Source organism: Tachysurus fulvidraco, chromosome 6 (genome assembly GCF_022655615.1).
Source record: "Tachysurus fulvidraco isolate hzauxx_2018 chromosome 6, HZAU_PFXX_2.0, whole genome shotgun sequence".
NCBI lineage: Eukaryota > Metazoa > Chordata > Actinopteri > Siluriformes > Bagridae > Tachysurus > Tachysurus fulvidraco.
Genome location: NC_062523.1, coordinates 28,750,402 through 28,776,512, shown reverse-complemented (window position 1 = coordinate 28,776,512; position 26,111 = coordinate 28,750,402). Strand labels below are relative to the sequence as shown.

At 39.2% G+C, this 26,111-nt stretch overlaps 1 protein-coding gene across 2 annotated transcripts in view; it reads left to right on the top strand.

Annotated features, from left to right (window-relative positions):
* cntnap5a (contactin associated protein family member 5a) overlaps positions 1–26,111 on the top strand; it is a 115,231-nt gene that overhangs the window by 20,215 nt on the left and 68,905 nt on the right. For both annotated transcript variants that reach the window (XM_027152383.2, XM_027152382.2), the window contains exons 2-3: positions 17,973–18,083; positions 23,994–24,187. In XM_027152383.2, coding sequence (XP_027008184.1) covers positions 17,973–18,083; positions 23,994–24,187 — 305 coding nt within the window. The remainder of the gene's footprint in view (positions 1–17,972; positions 18,084–23,993; positions 24,188–26,111) is intronic.

Below are 26,111 nucleotides of genomic sequence, written 5' to 3'. Positions count from 1 at the left end.
ACAACAATCACAGTCAATTACACTATCGTTGTTTACAGTATAACAAAGGCGTTGAACCGAGAATGAAGTCTATCAGAATTACATTTTAAAATGAAACAAACGCACGAAGATAAACGTGAAATATCAAAGTGATCTGTTCTGATAGGACGTAGAAAACATGCAGGTCAAAGGTCAAACCCTTTTAATGAACCCAAGTAAACATCCGATAAATGGGTTACTGTATTAAGATACAGATGAACAATTATTTCTCTCTTCTCACACTACAAAGCGCGTCGATCCTCGTCACAGCCATGAAGGTTAGAATGTTTTCCTTCGTCTTCTATTTTAATAAAAAACTCTGGATTTTGTTTACGACCCACAGACGAATCAAATACAAATTGCAGGCAGAATCATTCTCATCATTACATTAAACCCTAGAGAGACCTAGAAACTTCGAGAAATTGAAAAGACCATGAGAAAAGAAAAAAAAAGTAGAAATCAATCCCAGAATGCAACAGTTTTATAATGGAGCTGACTGGAAAAAAAAACAAAACAAATTGTATATTTACAGCCACTATTTTAAAAGATACAGCATGTTTATACAGTCATATACTTATATTGAATATTTTATAGAATTATATTTTATATTATATAATTATATTTTATAAAGGAGAAATTATATACATTATATTTACAGCCATTATTTTTAAAGTAGTCATATACTGTATACCCCTGTAAATAAATAAACAAACAAATAAATAAATTAACAAATGAATAAATAAATAATCTCTGTCTTTTTTTTTTATATAAATTATTTATTTTGTATTTATTTCTTTAATAAATTAATGTATTATTCATATTTATAAGTAAATAATTCAATGCAGCATTACTGTATATCGGCTGTTTGTGAGCAAACCTTTACAGTATATTGCGATATTTATGTCATATTTTCTGGTTCCCATGACGTCAAAACGCATCTCGAGCTCGTCCATCCGGTACCAGTGCGAGAACACAGAATTTTCATCAGACCTTTTAAATATATATCGTTTAGAGGCTGGAGATTGCTGGGAGGTTTACTGGGCTAGAAATGAGAAATCAGAGAAAACACTGGGGATTGTAAAAATCTCATTTCTTCCACACGAGTGAAAACCTACAAAGGCTGTTGATGTGATGTCTCCAGAAGAGAAGTTCTTACAAAACTATTGATGTATACTGGAGCTGTGAAATGCAAACTCCTTGAGGTGGTTTTAATTCATTTTTTTGTTTCATTTTCGGTAGTTTTATTTAGATTCCCTGAATTTAGCATGCGTTACCCAGAAGCGCTTTGATAGAACGTTAGAACTTTTCTCTCTTTTTTTTTTTTGCCAAGCTGTTAAAATGACTAAAATATAAAATGTCTGTCTCACGTCTACTGGCTGATAAACAACATGAGGTGTCCTTAAATGTTTGGAAGTAATCCCTAATATGACATGGGGCATGACAACATATCAAGTGGACATTTGAGACCTTGCTGCATTCACCTCCACCTATGCAAGGTCACGGGGAGCCTGCAATCTAAGCTCAGGGGACTCGTGGCACAGGGCTCCACCCTGAAAAGGACCCATATTGGAAGTATGTCTTTGGACAGGGGAGGAAAACAAGAGCACCCTGAGGAAACCCCTGAAGCACAGGGAGAACATGCAAACTCCATGCACACAGAGCTTAAATAGGAGTCAAACCCTCAACCCCGTCGGTGTCAAGCAAACATGAGAACCAATAAGCCAGAATATTTTTGCCCTTTCACCATTTGAGATTTGTTTTTCCTTTATTTTGTGCTTTGGCCGCATCCTGAAAAACTTGTGCAGTTTATTTTCTGTGTATTTTTTGCTATACTTATCTTCTACATTCGGCTTCTCCCGTTTAAGGGTCGCCACAGTGAATCATCTGTTTCCACCTAACTCCGTCCTCGGCATATTCTCTATTCTTCTCTCTCTTTCAACAAACCCTTCTCCCTCCTCTCCTTCCTCGACCAACGGTAGCCCAATATCTGCCGGCACCCTGTAGGTCGACAGTGCTGGTGGCAGGTGGTGGCCGATCTGGTATGGAATTCCTCCTGATGACTCTGTTTAGATTTGTTTAAGTTTTACACCGGACGGATCCTCTCTATTTTTTAGGCTTGGGAGGTCACTGGCTTGCAACCCTTTTGTGGCTAGATTTTTTTTGCTACATATATCCAATATGGAATTTACATAAATAATAAAATGCAAGTCCGATCTGCATATTTGCATAGATGCATCACATGCGTGATTCATTTTCAGCGAGGAGATGCTGTAATGACTGCAATTAGAAAGAAATCCTTCTTTTCTGGAATGAAATCTTGAATGCTAACGTTCATTCTCCCTGATTAAAGCACAACTCTAATTAAAAAAAAATGCCCAGTCGGCCTTTAGCTTCCTGAAAAATAAACAAACAAACAAACAAATAAATAAATAAATAATCACTGACCCTTGTCATCTGTTACCGTTAGTTCTGTTATTCTGCTGATTGCTGACTTTAAGTATGTAAAAAAAAAAAAAAGTCAGCCATTTTGTTTGGAGGTCAAAAAGTCCCAGCGTTACGGTCGGCCACCACTTTACGACATGCCAGATGCCACGAGTGCCTGCATTTAATGTGCTGACAAAAGTGAAATATAATTAATGCGACCGCCGGCTGCGCGGGCTGAGTCACCGCTGCAGTCAGTGAGCTCATTCTACTGTAGGAGTCAATGAGGCCGAAGACGAATGATTTCTCATTGATGTGACAATAGGCAGGGAGGCTTAACGCAATATTGCCCAAAATAAATAAATAAATAAATAAAATAAGAGGAAAAACATAGAGGTCCCTGAAGGCATTAATTAAACATGTTTGTAAGAGTGTTTGAGTAAAATGTCCAGTTTCATTTCAATCCGTAGGTTTAGATAGAGAGGTTAAGTAATGCCTTGATACAGGTTTTAATTAATTAAAAGATATTTTACACCCCACTGTCTAACATTCACTGAATGAATAAAAAAGAAATAGTGTGAAGAATCCGTGTAAAATTCATTTAAAATAAAAAATCTCTTAAATTGTGAATGGATTACTTCCTCGCTTCTGCTTAAGACTCTTAATTCCTCTTCAAAACTCGTACAAATTCAACCCGTTAGACGTCTTTGACTGCTCTTTAAGCTCTCTGTCCTAATGAAACAGTGTGTATGTTGCTATTCATGCACATAGAAACTAGTAAGTATAAAGTATAATATTATAATTTAATTGAGAAAAAAAATCATAAACCAAATAAACAAAAAAAAGAGAAAGAAATCCAGCAGCTTCCGAGTACACTTTTGTAACTGAGGTGATTAATACCGGTACAGAGATGAGCGAGCGTTCGGGTTTTACCTGCAGTAAATTCAAAACACTTCACTTAATGAGGATATCTCGATATAATAACAACAATAACTTCACGCTTTTCCTCCTCGGTCATTCCATAACGAAATTTTCTGTTCCGCTTCGAGAAATAGAAGTGAAACGCAATGCAAACCCGACGTAATTTGTACTTAAGACAGTAACTGTAATATGATTACAAGAATAGAAAATACAAGGAAAATAATGAGGTAGCGATAACGAGTAACTTGCGTTACTGTATTACCCCCTGACACTGCAGGTAATACTGGTAATACCACAAAATTACAACAACTCGCAATGAGAGTGAGTCGTTCCAAATCCACACTGTTCTCTAGCTAAAAACTTGTTTATTATGCAAATGTTCTGTTCTAGAAATATATCAACAATGATGATAAAGACAACCCAATCTCAGACGAGCGATGAGAGGAAGGCGAGGCTCGTATCGCAACGGTCAATCAAAGCCAAAACTCATTTCCTGTCGTCTGTAATAATACATTAGAAATAAGCAATGAATTTCATTTTTAATTCAATTGACTTTTAGAGCGCTTTTAACGATTGACGTCGTCTATAAGCAGCTAAAGTTAAAAGTTAAAATTTTAACATTAAATTACTATTTATGTCTAACATCTAACCTTAATGATCAAGCCTGAGGTGACGGTGGTGAGGAAAAACTCCCTGAGATGATATGAGGAAGAAACCTTGAGAGGAACCAGACGCAGAAGTGAACCTCATCCTCATTCGGGTGACACTGGACAGGAAATAATGCCAGTGTAAATAATGTCCTTTCTACAACGGTTTGTAGTCGAGTGGAATTGTGCAACAAGAGCTGAGGAACTAACAGGTCAGCGTCATATCCGAGTTCAACGCAGACCCAACACTAATTCCTTTCTGCTGAAGTTTTCAAATGATCGCCGAAGACCCGACCATAAGTAACTAGGTTTTAGATCTTGATTTCAATCTGATACTTAACCATAATTCTATAGCTGTGTCCCAAGTGACGTACTATTCACTATACACTTACACTATATGTGCTAGGTGCTATAAAGTCTAGAGTCCTGCGCTCTCACTGCTGTGGTCTGGGTTCAAGTCACTGAGGGCTTAGTTTTAGTAATTAGCTCTTAGTGCTAATTACAAGAATTTAAAAATAAATAAATAAATAAATAAAATCTCTGGAAAATTGCCCGTAGTGTGCGAGTGTGTGAGTGAATTAGAAGTGTGTGTGTGCCCTGCTATGGGTTGGCACCCCGTCCAGGGTGTATCCTGCCTCGATGCCCGAGGACGCCTGAGATGGAAATGGCACAGGCTTCCCGTGATCCGAGTAGTTCGGATAAGTGGTAGAGAATGAATGAATGAATGAATGATTGAATGAATGAATGAATGAATGAATGAATAAATAAATAAATAAATAAATAAATAAATAAATAAATAGAATGTGAAGGAAGGGTATCTGGCCAAAAAAAGAAAAAAGTGGTTTGTTAATCCTTTATGGCGGACATTTAAGCCAGAAAAAGATGGACATTAAACCTTGGACACTGCTAGCTTTGGCAGAACAAGCTGAATTTTGTTTTAATATTTGACTAATTTCTCGTCTCATCCACTGCGTGTTGTCGGCCATCTTTAAAAGCATCATACCCTGGTAGCCCCGCTCCTTTTTTGATATATTATACATATAGACTACATAGTATAACGTTTGAGTACGGTACGTGATTTGGGACGCAGCTCATGCGAAATGTTTTCTGAAAGTAACAGTGACTAGATGATTAGATGTATATTAATAATACGCACCGTACTACAGGACGTTCTTTACGTATGAGGAAGTACATGAGTAATGCGACTGATTTAGATGTCACAGTCTGTATTTCATCTGTCACTTATCAGTAATTCATGAGACACTTTTTTATAAAAAAAGAAAAAAAAAACAACAACAAATATATCTGTGCTTGCTTCGAAAGAGGGAACACAATGTACCTTCCTTTTTTGTTCCATCTCCATGAAAGCCTTCAAATTTAACGGAGCTTGAGTGACTGATAGGGGGAAGAAGCGAACGCGAGAAGGTACCAAATCAAGATAGATGGAATGAGTCGGAGAAAAAGAGTCTAGAGAGATTTGCCTGCGACAGGGTAAATAGCTGAGCAAGTCATGTAAGAGGATAAAGGAGTGTATGTGTGTGTTAGAGAAAGAGTCTTTTTTTTTTTAAATAAGCAAGCAGCCAGACATTCACTCTAGAGATCTGCTGACCCTTTGTCCTTCCCTTCACTTCCATCTTGACAAATTAAGAAGCCATGGGTTGAACTATAATGCACTGTCTCTTTGGCTCTGTGTTGGCATCTTGTAAAAGCCTCTTTGCTTTCATCACGCTTTAATTTCGGATCTGAACAGAATCGAGTGCATGTAGAGAACAGGGCAGGAGTATAACATGCACGTTAATGATAGGTTAGAAGCAAGAGTAATGCTTATTTCCTGACATTTAGGTAGAACTAGGGGAAAATGACAGGATTGCGGCTGGATCACTCGGGAGCTAAAGGAGTTAAAGGAGAAATATGCGACTAAGCAAAAACTAAAAAGCAGCAACTGAAGTAATTATGAGTTGGATATGGAGTCGGTGACTTGAGTCCAAAAGTTACATCAATATTTAGAGAGAAGGAAATGAAGTGTACTCAAAGCTGGACTAGACTCCCGCGTAAGTCGATTTTGCCGGACGGTAATGTGGTTCACGTCTCCAAGGTTCGCTCGACTAAAAGCGCGGAGATTCGGTTTTTTTTTTCACTGCCAGCTTTAAAAACTAGCACTTGCCTTTCACTCAGAAAAATAAATAATTAAAAAAACAGGGATAGAAAATGCAGACTAAAGACGAACAGCTAACCAAACTGACGCGATCTAAACCCTGTGTTCTGGAATTAACCCTATTTACTTGAACTATATTTATTTTCCTTTACTTCTGTATAGTAGGTAAGACTGAAAACTGTGACCGAGATGTGAATATTAATCCGTGTGAAACTGTTGGCTTGTGCATCCATCCAGGCTGAATAAAAGCACATGCAGATACTAATCCTAGATCAGGAGGAGACAGGGACGACAACCAGAACAAGTAATATATCTATCCTTCTTCAGAACCTTTAGTGACTATCTGGTTACTTTGCGACGATGCATTCATTCATTTTCTACCGCTTATCCGAACTTCTCGGGTCACGGGGAGCCTGTGCCTATCTCAGGCGTCATCGGGCATCGAGGCAGGATACACCCTGGACGGAGTGCCAACCCATCACAGGGCACACACACACACTCTCATACACTCACACACTCACACACTACGGACAATTTTCCAGAGATGCCAATCAACCTACCATGCATGTCTTTAGACCGGGGGAGGAAACCGGAGTACCTGGAGGAAACCCCCGAGGCACGGGGAGAACATGCAAACTCCACACACACAAGGCGGAGGTGGGAATCGAACCCCCAACCCTGGAGGTGTGAGGCGAACGTGCTAACCACTAAGCCTCCATGCCCATGGTGATAAAGGGAGATAGTGGAAATATACAGACATGCAAATAGGATAGAGATTATTAGCAGGAAGTGGCAAAAGTATTCACTCAAAGATTATTAGTGAGGTTTTTGTCTGTGTGTGGGGAAAAAACATTTACGGATCTGCGGTCTTAGCACTCGCGTGCTAAGATCTAGAACCGCCATTTCTCTAATTAAGCCTTCAGAAGAGTTCAGCTCATTATCAGCTGACACCGAGTGCCATCACTACCCACCTTAGGTACTGTTAAGGTAAAAAAAATTAACATACATTTCAACATCCTGCTGGAAGCCTCAGGTGCAGCAAAGTTTGAACTTTCTGGCTGTTTTAGTATTCCTAGTTAATCCTCCTTCACACCAGTCCCTTTAACAGCAATACACTTTCACAACATGATGCTATCACCACCAGGCTTCACAGCTTGGAGCTTTGGAGCGATAATTGATCATTATGGTCAAAGAGTTCACCTTTTTTGATTCATCTGACCAGAGAACACTTTTCCATAATGTTGGTGAAGACATGCAAATTTTGATCTGGCTTTTTTAATGATGATCTTGGATGACCACTTATGCCTCTTTTCCACCGGAAAGAACCGGGTGCTGGTTCAGAGCTAGCGCTAGTGCTGGTTCAAAGTTGGTTCCACTGGCGAACCTTCTAAGAACCGGTTTGCCTTTCCACCGGCTAGAGAGCATCACAGCGCCGAGTGTGACGTCACTGTATACGTGTCACGTGTCCGAGCAATGTTAGTGCAGCGGCAAACACAAACACAACAACAATGGCGGATGTTGCTTTACTGTTAATGCTCATGGCTTTGCGAACCTACATTAACGTCCAAACTCAGCGAATAAAACGTGTACGTGTGGCTCCGTGTAATCTGTATAAACGGAGGTTGTAATCGATAAAGTACATAACGTTATTTTATCGTTAACACAGAAAAACAATTAGCCTTAGCATGTAGCTACCTACTATCATGTGTGCTGATAATGTATCATATCGCGGTAAAGTAAAAGTGTATTAAACATTAGTATACTTAAGGTACGTTATCAAATGCACTAACATTAGCCCCGCCCACAGCTCCTGACGCAAGCGGTTCTTAAGTCTAGACCAGCAACGTTTTGGTGCTACTTAAGAACCACTTTTCCTGGTTCGGAGCCGGTGCTTTGGCGATCGAAACAGAAAGAACTGGTTCTAAATTAGGCTCTGACTCCGAACCAGCACTCGAACTGCCTCGGTGGAAAAGGGTCATTTGGTCTTTAGTAGTTTCTTTGGATTCTGTTTAACCTTTCAGATTATTTTGTTTGTTTATCTCTAGGAGTTCATTTTTTCTCATTTTTTTTTAATATTTGCTGAGAATTGGCACTATGGATGCTCATGGTACCTGCATTTAAGTGCACGATGGAGGAACCGGAATTCTGGAGGTCTCCAACATGCTTTTTCTGAGCTTTTTGCTGAGTTGATTGGATTGTCCTAAAAAAGACACATTTTCTGATGTCATTCTCTTATATACAGCAATGTTCTTCCACAGTCACACCTAATTATGACAATTGGCCACTTAGAAGCTTTATGACATCAACTTCGATTTAAATCTTCCAGTACCTTTAAATGGAGATTAGTAAATGTCGAGCTTGTAAAGTTGAGGCAGTGATTTGAACACGGACTTAATGTAATTAGTTCATTAACACAGAGTTAATTAGTCAGTTAATAAATTAAATGTACGTTAACACGAAACAAACGCGAGACCGAGTATATTTAGCTCAGGTGTCGGTTTTAAATGAAGATCGCGGTCTTCATGATCATTTAGAGGATGCAAGTTAAAGTCGTTTTTTTTAAACAAAAACTGTGGCATAAAAAATATTCGTAGACGACGGAGAAATCCTCGGCTTTTAGCGCAGACGTGTAGACGTACTGGAACAGAACCCAGGTGGTCTCACTTCAAATATGTATGAAGATCAAAGGTGAATTCACACTTCGAGGGAGGGAACTAGCTGAACATATGTTACTTAGAATTTCCAGCAGGGGATTATTTTTGAACGTGAATCGCATGTCCATTATTTCCTTCAGACGTTTCTATAAAGGACAAAACAACCGTTTTTTTTCCCTTACACTGAAACCCTCGACAAATAAGGACTGAGACAATGATATTATTATTATTATTATTATTATTATTATTATTATTATTATTATTATTATTATTTAGAAGAGTACAGAACTGCTATTTTATTATCTTTCACCTCATCCACCTGCTTATTATTATTTTCAGTTCACTAATTGCTATTTTTAAGCCAATAATTTACTCTTATTTTGCCATTTTTTAATGAAAAATCGCAGAACCAAAATCATTTTTATATAAAATGTCACAGCGCAAATAGGGTTCATTCATTCATTCATTTACCGCTCATTATACACCCTGGACGGAGTGCCAACCCATCGCAGGGCACACACACACTCTCATTCACTCACGTGATCAAACAATTTTCCAGAGATGTCAATCAACCTACCATGCATATCTTGGGGAGGAAACCGGAGTACCCAGAGGAAACCCCCGAGGCACGGGGAGAACATGCAAACTCCACACACACATAAGGCAGAGGTGGGAATCGAACCCCCAACCCTGGAGGTGTGAGGCGAACATGCTAACCACTAAGCCACTGTGCCCCCTGCAAATGGGGTTAAAATAAAATTAAATAAAAAAAAAATACTAAAAGAAATATCAAGGCTAAAGTGGTGATTAGCAAAAGCTGAGTTTGTGAGTGAGTTGCACTAGAGAAGTGTGTTCTAAACAGCAGGGGGTTCTGGGAGATTGGGGATGTGCTACAGACATCCTCGAAACATCCACTAAGATGTCTTGGCACCTTGAAGGCTTTAAACGGTAAGAAATATTAAATATAGAATATAGAAATGAAAAACAAGGCAACATAAATCCATAGAAAATGAATCCAAGTCATTTCATTATGTAGGAAGAAGGAGTAGGAGTAGTAAGAAGGAACCATAATCGCATCTTCTTTTAACGCTGTGCGACTGTTTATTAGAGCGATCTAGACTGTCTCAAGCTGCAATGTGTTGTATATTAGTTGACCCTAGTGTGTTATATATCAACATCAGGCTTCCGGTGCCTTCCTGCTTTTCCCACATTTACATTTTATGGTATTTGACAGGTGACCTTATTCCGAGCAACGTACAAAAGTGCTCTGAAGTCTGTAGCACTGAATACATCAATACCGCTTTGCTAGGTCACAGACAATGATACCTTGAGTATCAAACTCTGTCGGGACAGCACACAGACAGTCTTAGCGATGACTCTGACATCTGAGGGAAGTTCATTGCACCATGTAGGTCAGAGAGTCTTAATGCGTGCCTTCTTTGTGCCTTGAGAGATTAGGAATCAGTCAAGGAGTGCTGGAGTATCATAGAGAGAGAGGTGGGTTGTGGGGTGTGGGGTGTGGTAAGAGCTTTGGGGTTGGAGAATGATGGTCTGTTGTTGGTTTTGTAAACAAAAGTCAGTGTTTTAAATCTGTGGCAAGCCAGTGGAGGAAGCGTAGTAATGGGTTGTTGTGGGAGAACTTCGAAAGGTCAAAATTAAGTAAAGGACGTACCTTCTGGATTGTTTGTAGAGGTTGAATTGCGCTCATTGGCAGACCTTCCAAGATCGGGTTGCGGTAGACCGTCTCGAAACGATGAGACCGAACGAGCACTTAAGCTGGACGAATGCTTTCGATGTTCTAAAGAAGATACTGACATGAACGTGTCAAATTAGCAACGTCTGAAGAAAAGAACAGTGCTGTAGATACGACGGAAATCATTAATCTTGGATATCAATATGTAAAAATTTTAAATGAAGTAGCTTCAACATGTCTTCCCTTTCCCACTCAAAGGTTTGATGCTCGAATGATGTTTTAATGAAGAAAAATCCTGACTCATCTCGTGTGTCGTACCATATACATTATTCGGGTTGTCAGGGTCTGTTGGGGTTAATGAGTTCATTATGATCACATTTTTACACTCAACGGAGGTTAAAAAAATACTTTATCTTGACAGAATGAAGTTGGATTGAATCCAGCCGTTAGCCTATGAAGCTTTTAGGAGCCGGGTTATTCATTTCGGTTTGTTTATCCGTTCCTTTTGAAGAGGAAAGGGATATTACTCTACATTTGAATGGATATTGCTTTAATAGCATCGCTAAAAATTGCTTTAATACATCGATAGTAGGCTGGCTGTATATATTGACATTCGATTATCTTGCCGTGTCTTTTTCCTCTGTGTCAGGACCGTTGCTTTCAGTGAGATGCGATTCTCTTGCTGTGTACTCTAAACGCTAAGGAGAGTCTGCAGTACTGCATTACGTGTGTACATTACCTCATTTTACATCAAGACTAAAGGGATCTTAATGAGGTTTCCTATTATCAGTCTATAGCTCTTAACACAACCTTTAACAGGACTTAAAATGTGGACTTCCAGGGCCAACATCCTGAAGTCAATGGTTTTATTGAACTACTTGTTGGTTAAATTCCTGAACTCAGGTCTATATTAGCATTATTAATGCCTCATGTGTTTTTTAGGGCTTTTTCTATGTCTTAAAGAAGAAGAAGTAGAAGAACAAATCGGTTTTGGCGGTTGTGATGTGGCAAGGTATTTAATATGGACTAAAGAAGTTGTCTGGGACATTAAACGCCATCATGCCAAACATGGAAGACACGTCTACTACAGCCTTCTTCTTCTATTTTTGGCTTTTCCCGTTCGGGGTCGCCACAGCGAATCGTCTGTTTCCACCTGACTCTATCCTCGTCATCCTCTACTCTCGCACCAGTTACCTTCATTTAACACATCCATTTATCTCCTCTTTGACCTTCCTCTTGACCTCTTACTTGCAGCTCCATCTCCAACAACCAATATAACCATCTCCCTCCTCTGTACTGTACATGTCCAAACCATCTCAATCTAGTCTCTCTAACCTTGTCCCCAAAACAGCCAACCTGAGCTGTCCCTCTAATACGCTCGTTTCTAATCCTGTCCATTCTCATCACTCCTAAAAAGAACCTCAACATCCTCATCTCTGCCACCATACCATCTACTACAGCTGAGATGTTCTTAAATAAAGCTTGAAAACGTCGCAGTCATGTGACCATGGTGTGGTTCGTTTATAGGCTTTATACCTCTAGCTTTTTGCTTCTGCTGATTGGATTTTGGTTGCAGAGATTACGTTTTGCAATGATTCAAAATACAACAGAAAACAAACTACTGGCTTTTTGTCGAGAGAACCATTTTTTTTTATCTTAAATATATAAAGTTGCTCAGTTGGATCGATTGTTTACAATCCAGTCACGGTTTAAAACCTTTCCATGCTGTAAGACTGTATGCTGGATGACTTTACATTGTCGACCTTTAACTGAATATTATGGGTTTGCTCTAAAAATTCGCTTGATACTGACCTATAGCCTAAGTCAGTTCTGATAGCCTCTCGACTTAATTTTGCTCAAGGCAATGTCATTTTTAATGTCATCCTGCTCCAACAAAATCTCCACACACACACACACACACACACACACACACACACTAATGTGCAAATTCTTGTCTTACTATCCTTGTGAGGACCTTCTGTTGGCATAATAACTTTTAATGCAGATAATCAGAACTAATTATCTAAAAATCACCTTAACCCAAGCTTTGGCTGTTTGGTTTTGAAATAAAAGCTGCAGTTTTTCTCTTGGTGACCATCCAAATACCCCAACAATGTGAAAACTGTCATGTATTTTTAGATTTGTATGTTCCTTACCATGGGGGGGGGCACGATGGCTTAGGGGTTAGCACGTTCGCCTCACACCTCCAGGGTTGGGGGTTCGATTCCCCCCTCCGCCTTGTGTGTGTGGAGTTTGCATGTTCTCCCCGTGCCTCGGGGGTTTCCTCCGGGTACTCCGGTTTCCTCCCCCGGTCCAAAGACATGCATGGTAGGTTGATTGGCATCTCTGGAAAATTGTCCGTAGTGCGTGAGTGTGTGAGTGAATGAGAGATGCCCAATGACACCTGAGATAGGCACAGGCTCCCCGTGACCCGAGAAGTTCGGATAAACGGTAGAAAATGAATGAATGAATGAGTAAATGTTCCTTACCAAGATATCAAAACACACAAGTAGGAACAGAATTGAGCCGTGATCAGTGTCAGTGCTGAGGCTGGGGTGAGGAAAACAGGACAATTCCGACAACAGCGATGACACCAACAGCTTTTTATCGTTAAAGACTCCCTTGACTACAGTACGCAAGCACAATTCCCATCATTTCTACAGCAATATCTTTCGACACGATTTTGAACAGCCTTTTGTGACCCGAAAACCTCATTCTAATTACGAACGGTCTGTGGAGAAGACTGTTTTCTTTCCCTCACAAAAGTTTCCTTAATGGCTTAAGGTTAAGACAAGGTTTTGATTGGACCAGCGGTGTAGAATTTGTCAATTGTAATCAGGAGTTGGTGTGAAGTTTCCTCGAGTACTACCTATTCTATAAATCTAAAGTTTTTTGGAAAAGACAGGTATACTGGATATTGGATGGGTTTACTGGTTTGGTCTTAAATTCCTATACACAGGAAAACCTTTTATTGGATTCTATCCTCTTATTCACTGATCCAGAAAGAGAGAGAGAGAGAGAGAGAGAGAGAGAGAGAGAGAGAGAGAGAGAGAGAGAGAGAGATTTGAGATTAAAGGCAATTTTGGCTTTGCTCAGCTTGGTATTCGGTTCAGGAAGTACCCGTTGAAGTCATCAATCCTCAGTTATTCAGCTTGTCAGATGCTGAATCTTAAACTAAATCTTGAACTAAATCTTAAACATTATCTGCTTCAAGTAACTGCTTTGGGTACATTTGTCCCCTCTGAGGGTTGAGTCACTTCAAACACAAAGTTCTTCTGACTACTCACATTTTATCCAATGATAAAAAAAAAAAATTCTATCCTGATGGAAGCGAGCTCTTCTGGGATTGGCTCCGCACCATCGACAGAACAGTAGTGGAGGACACACTGAATCGTTTGATGAATATCAAATTAATTGAAATCGTATGATGTGGCCTTCACCGTCACCAGACCTCAAGCCATGCGATCAACTGTGGAAGATTTTCAGATCAGCAGTGCAAGGCAAATCATGCACTCACTGTAATTTATTATCATTATCATTGCTATAGCAACAGCTCATGCACAGGTAGTGCAGCAGATAATCTAAGCCCAACAATAAAAAATGGATTTTTTTTTTTTTTTTTATAAAAACAAGACTGACAGATATGAAGAAGCTTTCTCTAAGCAGACATTTATTTATTTATCCACTTCAGGGTGGTTATTGTACAGTATCTTTACTTTACATCTTTACACAAGGCCACATCATGCAGCCTTAACACAAAGGTCAAAGTCTCGCATGCTAGGCTTCAATCATTCTTTATGTTTTCAACAACAATGACCAAGAACAAGTCTTTGCTAACCTTTTCCAATCTAATAAGTATATCATGCTACAAAAAGCTTCATGTTTAATTTTTTCCCCCTGTTCATGGATACAAGGGAGTGCAGAGAACCAATCAGACTGCAGTCTGCAAGATTGAAGCTTGTGGCCTCAAGCGTGTACAAACAGCGTGAGACTATGACCTCAAATTTGACCTACTTTACTATTTTCCTGGACCCCTGAACTTGTTTTTAAACCTGTTGTTCTTACTGGTACAGTATAAACCTCTGCGAAGGCTTCCCACCAGATTATTTCGCACGGCTGTAGGAATTTGTAGTGTTCATTCAGCTACAAGTCCATACTGTTCTACCAAATTGAGCCCAAATGTGGGTGTGTTGGTCAGGCGTGCACAAACCTTTTACTGCAAATATATCTCATCTGTATTAATAGAAACATCCAGATATTAATCTGGAAAAGCTTCACGTCTAGCCGAACGTTTGCTTAAGGCATACAGTGAGGAGTGAGCCGAGGTCAGATCTCCGACAGATGCCAACATCAGATGCTGGTCTAATCTTGCGTATTAAAGGCAGATAGAGATCAAAAGTAGTACATAAAAGAAACACAGCTAGGAACCGGGAGCCGCAGACAAACAAAGGTTATATTGACACATGGGATAATGAGATGTGCTGAGACAATTATTTAGGGATCAGTATGAATAATGAACAGTGCCAGTGACATAAATGATTACTGGAGTAGTACATAATCAGTGTGTCTGAAAAACAAGTGCCACCTACTCACAACGCATTCAGAGGAAAGAAGGAAGTTAGGCATCCGGCCATATCCGAATTGAACGTTCTGACATTCCCACAACACTTCAGCCGCCAGTAACGGGGAAAAAATTATGTTAAAAAAACCTGCAACCAGTTTTTTTATAAACAGGTTTTTATTAGTTTACTGGCTGGTGTGATTCCAGACCATTTCCCTTTAATCTCCACTGTAATTTCTGTAAAATCTGTCTATTCTTAACAAACCCTTTTGGACTTCTCGAAGGCCATGCCATATTGCTGGATCCGTACAATTCTTTTAATGTTTGTAACATACCTGATGTTCCCATGTGAATGTGGTATATAATAAAAATAATAATAGTCACGCTTAAAACGGTCCTAATGAACCAAGATTAATTAAAAGTAGCTGAAAAGGTCAGAGTGGAGACTTATCCAGTTCTTGTCTCGTTCCGGTGTTGCCAAATGCCATGTCAATCAAATAAATATAATAGAGAAATCTCTTATCTTCACATTGCAGACGTTGCTCATTAATCACCTACATTTATTGTATATGTGTCTGTCTTTTTACCCAAGCAAGATATTGAGCTGGTAAACAAGTACTCTATAAATCCCTGGATCTGTCTGGATGATTTGTTAAATGTTAATTGGCACTTTTCTCTCATATCTCAGTTGGTGTGTCAAAGAAATCAATATCCCAAGTAAGATGTTGAGGAAAATAAGTGTGGAGCTGGAAAGAAGCTCGATGTTTATTCTGACACTTGAGACATTTTCTCTAGAAGCCATTTTGGAAATTCGGTTATGCCGCAGCGCCGTAGTATTCTCAAATCTGATTGGTCAGGAGGTGTTGATACGGTTTCTTTAACAAAGAAGAGGCATCACACCACCCTGACCACTCTGTTGAGAAACGTTAGATTGCTGTGTAGTACATACTTTCTTACATCTGACTGAGCACATACTCTTTTTTTAAATTGTACTCAATTGTTTACCTCCTTTACTTGGGGCATGTGGGAAATCTGCGGTTACGGTATTGGACTATGGACTAGAAGGTTGCGAGTTTGGATCCCAGATCCAACAAGCTGCCACTGCTGGGCCCCTGAGCAAGGCCCTGACCCTCGATTGCTCAGTTGTATAAAATGAGATTATACATAAGTCACTCAAGATAAGGGCATCTGCTGGTCAACATTCATCTACTTTAAGTTGCAAACTTTTTGGTTTTCCCAATAGTGCCAGGTGAAAAAGAATTAGCTTCACGTGTATTGTCTCAAAGAGCTGGGGGGCACGGTGGCTTAGTGGTTAGCACATTTGCCTCACACCTCCAGGGTTGGGGGTTCGATTCCCGTCTCCGCCTTGTGTGTGTGGAGTTTGCATGGTCTCCCCGTGCCTCGGGGGTTTCCTCCGGGTACTCCGGTTTCCTCCCCCGGTCCAAAGACATGCATGGTAGGTTGATTGGCATCTCTGGAAAATTGTCCAGAGTGTGTGAGTGTGTGAGTGAATGAAAGTGTGTGTGCCCTGCGATGGGTTGGCACTCCATCCAGGGTGTATGACGCCTGAGATAGGCACAGGCTCCTCGTGACCCGAGTAGTTCGGATAAGCGGTAGAAAATGAATGAATGAATGTATCGTCTCAGAGTAACCAGATAGTCACTAAAGGTTCTGAAGAAGGATAGATATATTCATATATTTAAAAATATTCTCTCAAGGTGTCGATACAGTGGTCACTAAGAGAAATAAAGAATTTTTTCAAAAGTGATTGAATTTTGAAAAAGAAAGTAATTCCTCCAAGCCATTCAGTGGAAAATTTTAATTAATTTGTGTGATCTTTTAAAATACTTACTGTTTTTCATTCTCTTGAACAGCAAACCACTTACTCAAAGTCTGGATTTGATTGTATTTCTGCTGAAATATCAGTACATGCATGTTCAGTCCAGTCAGAACATAATATTATGGTACTAGCAAACACGCAGAGAGTCAGGTACGAACCTAGGGAGAATATCAAAACAGTCAGCGTGGGCGAACTGAGCAATGCTCATTGCTGCAAGTCCTCCCTGAATATCAAAGCTCCTCAGCTAAGATCCTGCCTCGATCTCACAACAAAGGATGAAGAAACCGGAACGCTGTCGGTCCTGGGTTGAAACATACGTTATATAATGAATGATATACAGAGTTTTTCTCTGAGCTCCTGATATTGAAATAATAAATACTCCAATCACAAGATCCAGAGAACGAGAACTAGCATTAAAATGCTAGTTAGATGCTTCAGTATAAAGAGAAATGTATCTGTGTAGAAAGTGTGAGGCAAATCTAAAGCGTGGAGTGATTCAGATCCCGAACAGCACGAGCACGTCAGATAGACTCCGTGTTCTCTTATGATGGAACTGATGCTGCAGCTTTCAAGGCTTTTATCTGTTTTCTCAGTCATGCTGGGATGTTAATCATAAAAAAAGCTGTCATGGTTAATAAGAGGTGGCATTTTAACTCCACATGACTTGAGCATGACTTGACTTCATGCTGTTTGTAGCTGGTCATCAGGTTTGTGTTCTTGTTTTGTCTGTTAATAAACCCTTGTTTTGTCTGTTAATAGACCCTTGTTTTGTCTGTTGTCAAACCCTTGTTTTGTCTGTTTGTAAACTCCTTGTTAAGCTTTACTTTTTGCCCAGAAACAAATGCATTTGCCTCCATGTCTGTTTTACTGAGGTAAAATCTTGCCATGTAGCACACAATGGATGCATATCTCTTAAAAAAAAAATAAAAAAATCAAACGTATGAGTAAAAGTCTCTCTCTCTTTTTTTGCCCTCAAACAGTTTTCATGTTCACTTGATAACAGACTGCTTTTTGATTTCTGCCTGGCCAGTTGTTTGAACATTTCTTCTTTCTCATTCTCAGATAGCTGCAATGGCTCACTCGCATCCGGACTGCCTGCGGCTTCTTTCCGGAGTTCTTCACATTTCTCAGAAAGTCGGGCTGCTAACTTTGCTAAACTGAACAGAAGAGACGGTGAGTGTGTTTAATCCAAAGCCTCTGTCCGCATCACATTATCGTTATTTGTTACTGAAACACACTCAATCAAGACACTAGACTGGAAAACAATATTCAGAGTATAGCAATACTATATTACATCTACTTTATATAAAAATATGATATCATTGCTTACTTCACTTAAACCAGTTTCTAATTGCTAGATTAATTGCTAATTGCTATTTTTCTTTTATAAACTACTAAGATTTAAAGGTATTAATTAGAATTATTCAAGAGCCTAACAATGGCAGTTTGGTGGTGCTGGGCCATAATCCATGACCTTCTGATGACCAAACCAGAGCTTTAAACTGCCCTAAAATAATAATAATAATAATAATAATAATAATAATAATAATATATATATATATATATATATATATATATATATATATATATATATATATATATATATATATATATATGTATATATATATATATATTTTTTTTTCTTCTTCTTCTTTTCTTTTAAATAATAAAGAAAGCGAAAACAAAACAACAAAAAACTGAATATAGAAAATATACTATATAATATATTAAATATCCATTTAATTAATCCATTTTATTTTTATAATAAAACTTATACTAATACTTTTTTTTTTTTAATGATCAACGGGGGGAAATATTCACATCCAAAAATAAAATATATAAGAAAATTGTTCCATTATCCTTTACAACAGATCCCAGTCCTCTACAAGCTACTGTACATCAACAATCTTTTTCAACAGCAAGGATCTTAATCTTATCAGCTTTATAATTCTCTATTGTTAAAGCAATCAAAGAATCATAAAAACAGTTCAATTAACACAATAAAAGGACTAACTTCTTCCTAGTTATAATGTACTTCCAATGACTGGTTTTAATTATTCCAGTCATTGAAACTTGAAGACATGATACAGGGCTCACTGCGAATTCCAAAAAGACAAGTCACAATATATTTTATTTAATTTTTTTTTGACATCCAGTTTTATATAAAAAATATTGTCATGTCTCGAAACAGGATCAATGTATGCACTTGATGTTTCTTTACCTGAGTCATTTAATACTTAGACAGCAGTTTTATTGCTAATAAAGAAGTATAACAGCGGGATCAGCCGCGATAGCAACGGATTCGGCTCCATGATTAAAATGTCTCCGACATGCCAGTGTACAGCAGGTTCTGTTTGCCACTTGTCAGGAGTGACACGACACCAGAAAGAATAAACAGCCGGTTCACGTTGTTCTACACTTGACATTCAGCTTAAAATAATCAGGACAACTGTTTGGCACCGTTTGCTTTGGCAAACATGATACATCATGTGAAGCACTGGCTTGCTGGTTAAGGCTGGAAGACTTCCTTGCCTTCCTCCTAAGACAAGTGTACGTCAGCTGGACCATGACACGTCAGCGGCGTCTATTGCTAATTCTTTTGATGATGGTTTGTGTTGTGAAGCTTTAAAAAAGGCGACAGTTGCAACAAGATGCTAAATTTACAGTCACATCTGTCACCGTCACCGTCACCACAACACAACACAGACACCCAGGATTCCTTCACCATATGTCGCATCAGCGGCCCTTATTCATCAAAGTTGTGAAATTCACCAAGTCCATCTTTGACACAACCACGCTGTTTCTGTCTTGTTCTTCCTGTCACGTTCTCCACCTGTCTGACACCTTTTGTAGTATATTTCCCACTATACTTACATCACTTTTCTTCTCTCTTCCCTCGTGTAGACTTTCCAGCTGTTTTTCCGGCATACGATGTTATAGCATCTGCGCATCTTTCTAGTCAGCCTTCTATTTTGCTTGGATTTTGTTCATCTCTTCAGAATTTTCTGCTTTAAAATAAAAGATAAAAGTTGGGCATACAGATGTGCATTCTCCTTCTACCCTGCACATGTTATTAGCGATCAAGATAGAGGTCAGTGTTGAGGTGGATCTGAAGCCTATTCCAAGGACACTTGGTGAGTCCGAGGGCTGGAATCCAACTCGCATGTGATGCCATGTACATCACAGTAAACTACACACACACAGAACATGGTGATGCTCACATACAGTAACCCAAGCAGAGGATCAAACCCAGAACCCTGGAGCTGTGAGGCATCTATGCTGCTGTAATCTCATAATAGATCTATACCGTAACATAATATAATCTGATTGTTTTCATAAACTTCATTCCTTTGAACAGCTTCAGTGATTGTAGCAAACTGCATAAAGATTTTTTATGGCCTTTGCTGATCCCTACAAATTAGTTTTTCCAATGAAAATGAAAGTATTGGGCTAGCTCTGAGTCTTCACACATTTCTTTGGAGTTGTGAAACCTACGTGAACTTCCAAGTATCAAAGTCCTTACGTTCCACATTTCCATGCGCTGGCAGGTGAATGTTTTGCTCTGTTTGCATAGATTTCTAGAAATACCCAGCAATTTTTTTTAGAATATTTGCTTAAATTAAAAACTAGAGATCATGAGTGTCCCTCATAACATTTATCTTAAATTGTTATGACTTTATCCATCCATCCATCCATCCCTCCATCTATCCATCCATTTTTTTGTAGCGCTTATCCTACATGGGGCTTTAGGGAGACCAATACAAAACACAATCAAACACACTCACACACTACAGACCATTTAGAGATGTCAATCAGCAGTATTTGGAGTAAGGGAGGAAACCAGGGTACCAAGAGGAAAACCCTGTGAGAACATACAAACTCCACACACACACACACACACACACACACACACACAGACTGGAGACGAGTCTCGAACCCCCAACCCTGGATTTGTAAGGCAAGCTCTTAACTCTGCACCTGCTTAAATTATAGCTGTATAAATGATATGCACAGGATGGTTCAATTCCACTCTGTTTGATATAAATGATGTGCAAATGCTTGTTAAATTATGGTCTGTTTCATGTGTGTTTTATGTAGTATGTGATGTGTAAATGAAGGACAGGTGGTACGTGCCCTGCTTCCACACCACTAAAGCTGATTCATCCGTCGCACTCGAATCAGTGCTAATTTCATACAACTGTTATATAATTCATATGTAAAACAGACCGTCTGTCATTCCCAGTGCTCGAATTCTATACCTGTTTCAATTCTCAACTTTAATGAATACTATGCAGATGAAAACGAGACCATTGGAAAGTCTCAATGTTATAGAGCTACCCGTCCTGCCAGTCCATTTTTCTTTCTTATAACAATCTGGTATATTTGACGATAATAATCCTTTTTATTGGGCTTTTCAATATGTCCCTGTTTCAAACTAAGAAAAGACAAGCCCTTCACCTGCAGTGGATTTCATTCACCTTTAGTGGATTTTTGGACAATAAATAAATAAATAAATAAATAAATAAATAAATAAATAAATAAATAAAAAATACAAAAAACAAACAGAAACTCACACCTTCAGCTTTCCCCGATCCTCAACCGAGTAATTACTCAGGCTGCAGTGTCCAAGCTATTTTCAGCCTCCGCCAGCCTCCGCTGTGTGTGAGCGCCTTGCAAACAGAACACTTTCCCTCCCCGAGGGAGGCGAGGAGGCTGTGTAAATGTTACTCCCTGCGTGCCGGAGATCTCCGGCGTGATATTCATCTCATCTCCTCCTATAGTATTGACTCTCAGCCTGCAGCAGCTAAGTAATGAACCATTCTGATGTGTTCCTTCACACTCGAGAGAGCAGGAGGGCATCGTTTTAGCACAATGTACTATCTTACCCTATAATGCTGTGTGTACTATATTACCCCAATGCCTATGTTTGAACATTTAACCTAAAGGATAGAATCTGTGCAGTTTATTTGTTCACTGATATCCGTGGCAGATTAGAATAAAACTCAAACAGGAAGTGGGGGTGGATTCTCCCGTATGTTCGTGGTAAGCGCACAGTGTTACTTTTTTAACCATCTGTCCCTCATTTATTATGAGTAAGCTCCTCAAACAGGAATGCCTGTCCCAACCGTCCCTTGATGACGTTGTGCTATTCTAGGATGAACTGCGGAGGCCTGGCCAATCACACAATCCCTGAGAGTCTCCTCTAAGAGTCCGCTTACAACAGTCTGCTTACCACAGTTCCTACTTTATTGCATTCTTGCAACACACTCCTGCTAAAACTTAGCAGCAGTTCACATCCTGTTCAAAATTTAAAGTAAAGTAAAGAAATAAATAAATAAATAAGAAGGTGGAAAGCATTGACGGTGGAAAAGTGTGGCACAGCAGGCGAGAAGAGGAGAAGTTTGTGTAGAAACACAAGTTACTGTACTTGTAATTGTTTGGAAGCAAGAATGAACTTTCTTGCAAGAAACAGTGACAAAGCATCAATTATGTTATCTCCGATTGATGTCGATGCTGCTGCCTTAAAAGTCTTTTATTCAAAGACGCCTTTGTATTTATTGGAGAATCGCCTTCATTGCTTGCATTCCAAAATTGCTTGTTTGGAATTGTACATACTGCATTGAATCAGTTTCTGCTCCATTCAGTTCAGTATCTTCTGCATTTGTTATTTGATTCAATTCCTTCTGCATTCGATTCATTTCCTGCTCTATTCAGTTCAGTATGTTCTGCATTTGATATTTGATTCAGTTCCTTCTGCATTCGATTCAGTTCAGTATCTTCTGCATTTGATATTTGATTCAGTTCCTACTGCATTTGATTCAGTTCCTGCTCCATTCAGTTCAGTATCTTCTGCATTTGTTATTTGATTCAATTCCTTCTGCATTCGATTCAGTTCCTGCTCCATTCAGTTCAGTATGTTCTGCATTTGATATTTGATTCAGTTCCTTCTGCACTCGATTCAGTTACTGCTCCATTCAGTTTAGCATCTACTGCATTTTATTATTTGATTCAGTTCCTTCTGCATTCGATTCAGTTCATGCTCCATTCAGTGTAGTATCTACTGCATTTTATTTATTTGATTCAGTTCCTACTGCATTGATTCAGTACCTACAGCATTCAATTAGATACCTACTGTGTTACATGCTAATGTTGACCATGACCTTTTTTTTCTGTTATCCCATTATACCATTCAAACCGAACAATTTAGACCAAGAAGGTTAAAACACTTACACAAGAGCCGACATGCCGCCTTCTGTCATTTTTGATTCTGACAGCTCTTCTGCACCGGGTCCAGTTGCATTATGGGATAGCAGAGAAAGCAGGAGGTCATACGAGTTTCTCTCACCTACTTTTTAATGAATAGTGGGAATTCGGACATATTACTCCTTGGTTGAACTGATTTTCACCTCTGTGTCTTAGAGAAGTAGGGATATTTTTGGCATCCACTTACTGCCTTCATTGCCAAACAAAACCTTATTTGATTTGGTCGAAGTTCTTCAGTGTCATAGCCTTACTGGAATCGCTCCAGTTGATTTCCTCCTTTAATTCTCGACTAAATTCGGTTCATAATTTTAACACTTAACGTTTCTTTTTCTTCCAAGTTTCTTTGTCTGATACACTACTTGGTCAAAGGTTTGCACACACTTCACGAGAACATCACAAGAATATATGTTCATTCCCCAAACAGTTGACTAGAATGCCTTTGTATGCTGTAACATTATAAAAAAAAACTGTTCCTGCATGACAATTTTCCTGTGCACAAAGTAAAGCGATCCCTATGGTGAGCCCCAAGACACGGTGTGTTATGTTGGAGTGTCCTGATCTTACCCTCGTTGGAACACCAAATGCACCCCAGACCTGCCATTTAACGGACATCACTAATGCCCTTATAACCAAAATTCTAGTGGAAAGTCTTCCCAAACAAATTTGAGGTTATTATAACACAAAGAGTCTGAAATGAGATTTTCAGCAAGCACATATATCCACAAACTTTTGGCCATATACTGTTTGTGATTATTATAACAATATGGCAATTGAAATCCATGAAAGTTCATTAAAGTTCTCTCAACTTCGTCCTGTCAGGAGGTGGTGGGTGGAGCCCGCAGTTGACAGACAGGTCACCGTGGCTACAGCTGGACCTCAGGGCACGCATGGAGGTGACGGCTGTAGCTACACAGGGCCGCCATGGCAGTCACGACTGGGTCGGCGGCTACACACTTCTCTACAGCGACAGCGGGAGTGTGTGGAAACAGTACAGGAACGAGGACAGAGTTGCGGTGAGTGTTCCTGAGTTTTCATTACATTATTTCATCGACATCTCACAAACCAGCAATTTGTGGCGAGGCAGGATTTTGGTGATGTTCGTGGTTTTTGATTGCAAAATTGATAGTAATTAACCTCTCAGAGGCTACTGAAGAGTGAAGTTTTATTGGCCTCCTGACAATGTCTTTTTAAAGATCTTCTTTTAGCTTACTCAGCCAATCAATTACACACATCCCATGCCCGAGCGACAAATGGAATCAGAGGCTGTTATGTAATGCGGCTTAATATAGCCTCGTACGATTACCGAAAAGGAATCCAGTAAAAACAAATGAAGCCAGCGAAGATCTCATGCAAATTTTCTGCACGGTTAGGAGCCTATAGTGACTAATGACTAATGACTAGTAGATGCATCAAGATGCAAAGACTTGATTTCGTTTTAAAGGTGCAATTAGGAAAGGGTAAAGCCACATTCTTTACATCGTATTTATTCATCTGCTTCGTGAATTTTAACGACGATCCCTCCAAGGATGCAAATGGCTCTGAAACACATAATTAATTCCTGTGAAAATGCAAATGATTGAAAGCTTAATGATATAGCGGTAATATTTGCCTGTTTGTTACAGCCGTGCCACACTTTCTTTTCTAATTTTCCACCGGTACACAATATTTATAGACCTACGTGTTTGAGTTAAAGCTTGGATTAAGCCTCTTCAGTCAAATAGGCTATAAACAAAAAATTTAATAACTTGAGGTGTGATGTCTAGACCTGTAATGTGAAATTCAAATTCACACTTCAGAATTATGGCTTAGCGAGACTTAGACGCCACACGGATTCGACAACCTCTATCTCCTCACGGTATCAGGTTGCAGAATGTTCTTAGTGAGTACAAGCTTTTGTTCTACTAACCCAAAAAAAAATTGCAATGCCTTTAAATGAATTCATTTGTAGAAGCTAGGAGTTCATTCTGATGGCCAGATCATCGCAAGGCTGCACTTCACATTCTGTTTTTTTTTTACATTCAGGTGCTTTGATCTCGTCAATATATTAACCGACGCCACCTGGAAGCTCCGCCCCTAACCCAATCCTCACATGCTACTAGCTGAACTCGCTCGAGCATCAACAAAGCTCATTTATATAAACTTATCATTATCATATAGTTGACTTTACTAACATTAAATTCATTTTTACAATGTTTTTAGAACATTAACAAATAAAATTTTGGCAATTATTGGTAAAAGAAAGGCAGGACCTTCTTTGCTATTGCCTCCATATGATAGATGAATATCCTAAGGCCTTATTGCAAAGAAATGTCATGTTTATGCAGTGGACCATGTTGAAATCGCAATTGTATTGTATTTTATTCATCTCTAAGAGGACGTATTGACAGTTTAGAGGAAGTGTTGGAAGGATGAGCTGAATCGGTCATGCTTTCGAATTTAAAGTGCCTGTCAGTTCACCATAAAGACAAGACCGAATGATTGACAGTTGTTTCTATAATTAACTTATAATTCACATTAAAATAGTAATTGTTCTCAAAAAGCAAGGCAAGTGTGAGAGATTTTGATTGGCTTGTTCAGTGGATCCGTTATTATTCCTGATTACCTGTCAGTCTTAAACTCGGTTCTTACTCCGACAGACCTGTCACAGAAAAGTCGCTTTTACACGTTCCTCAGCAATTTTCCTCTCTCCACCTTACACATTACTATTCTTTCTTTTGCCATCCGATTACACCGATCAATTCACGATCCGATCCATAGTCCGTCGAAGCCGCCTCGCAGGTAATCACCCGCCGCGTCCTGCTGTTCTTAGATATAGCTTTCTGACTCTATGTCTTCTGTAGAGTTCTTCCCAGTCCCAGGGGAAGGACGAGCTAAAATCCGATCTTCTATCTCTGAAAGCCAGCGACTTGATCGGATTTTAGTGGCAGGTGTATTGTA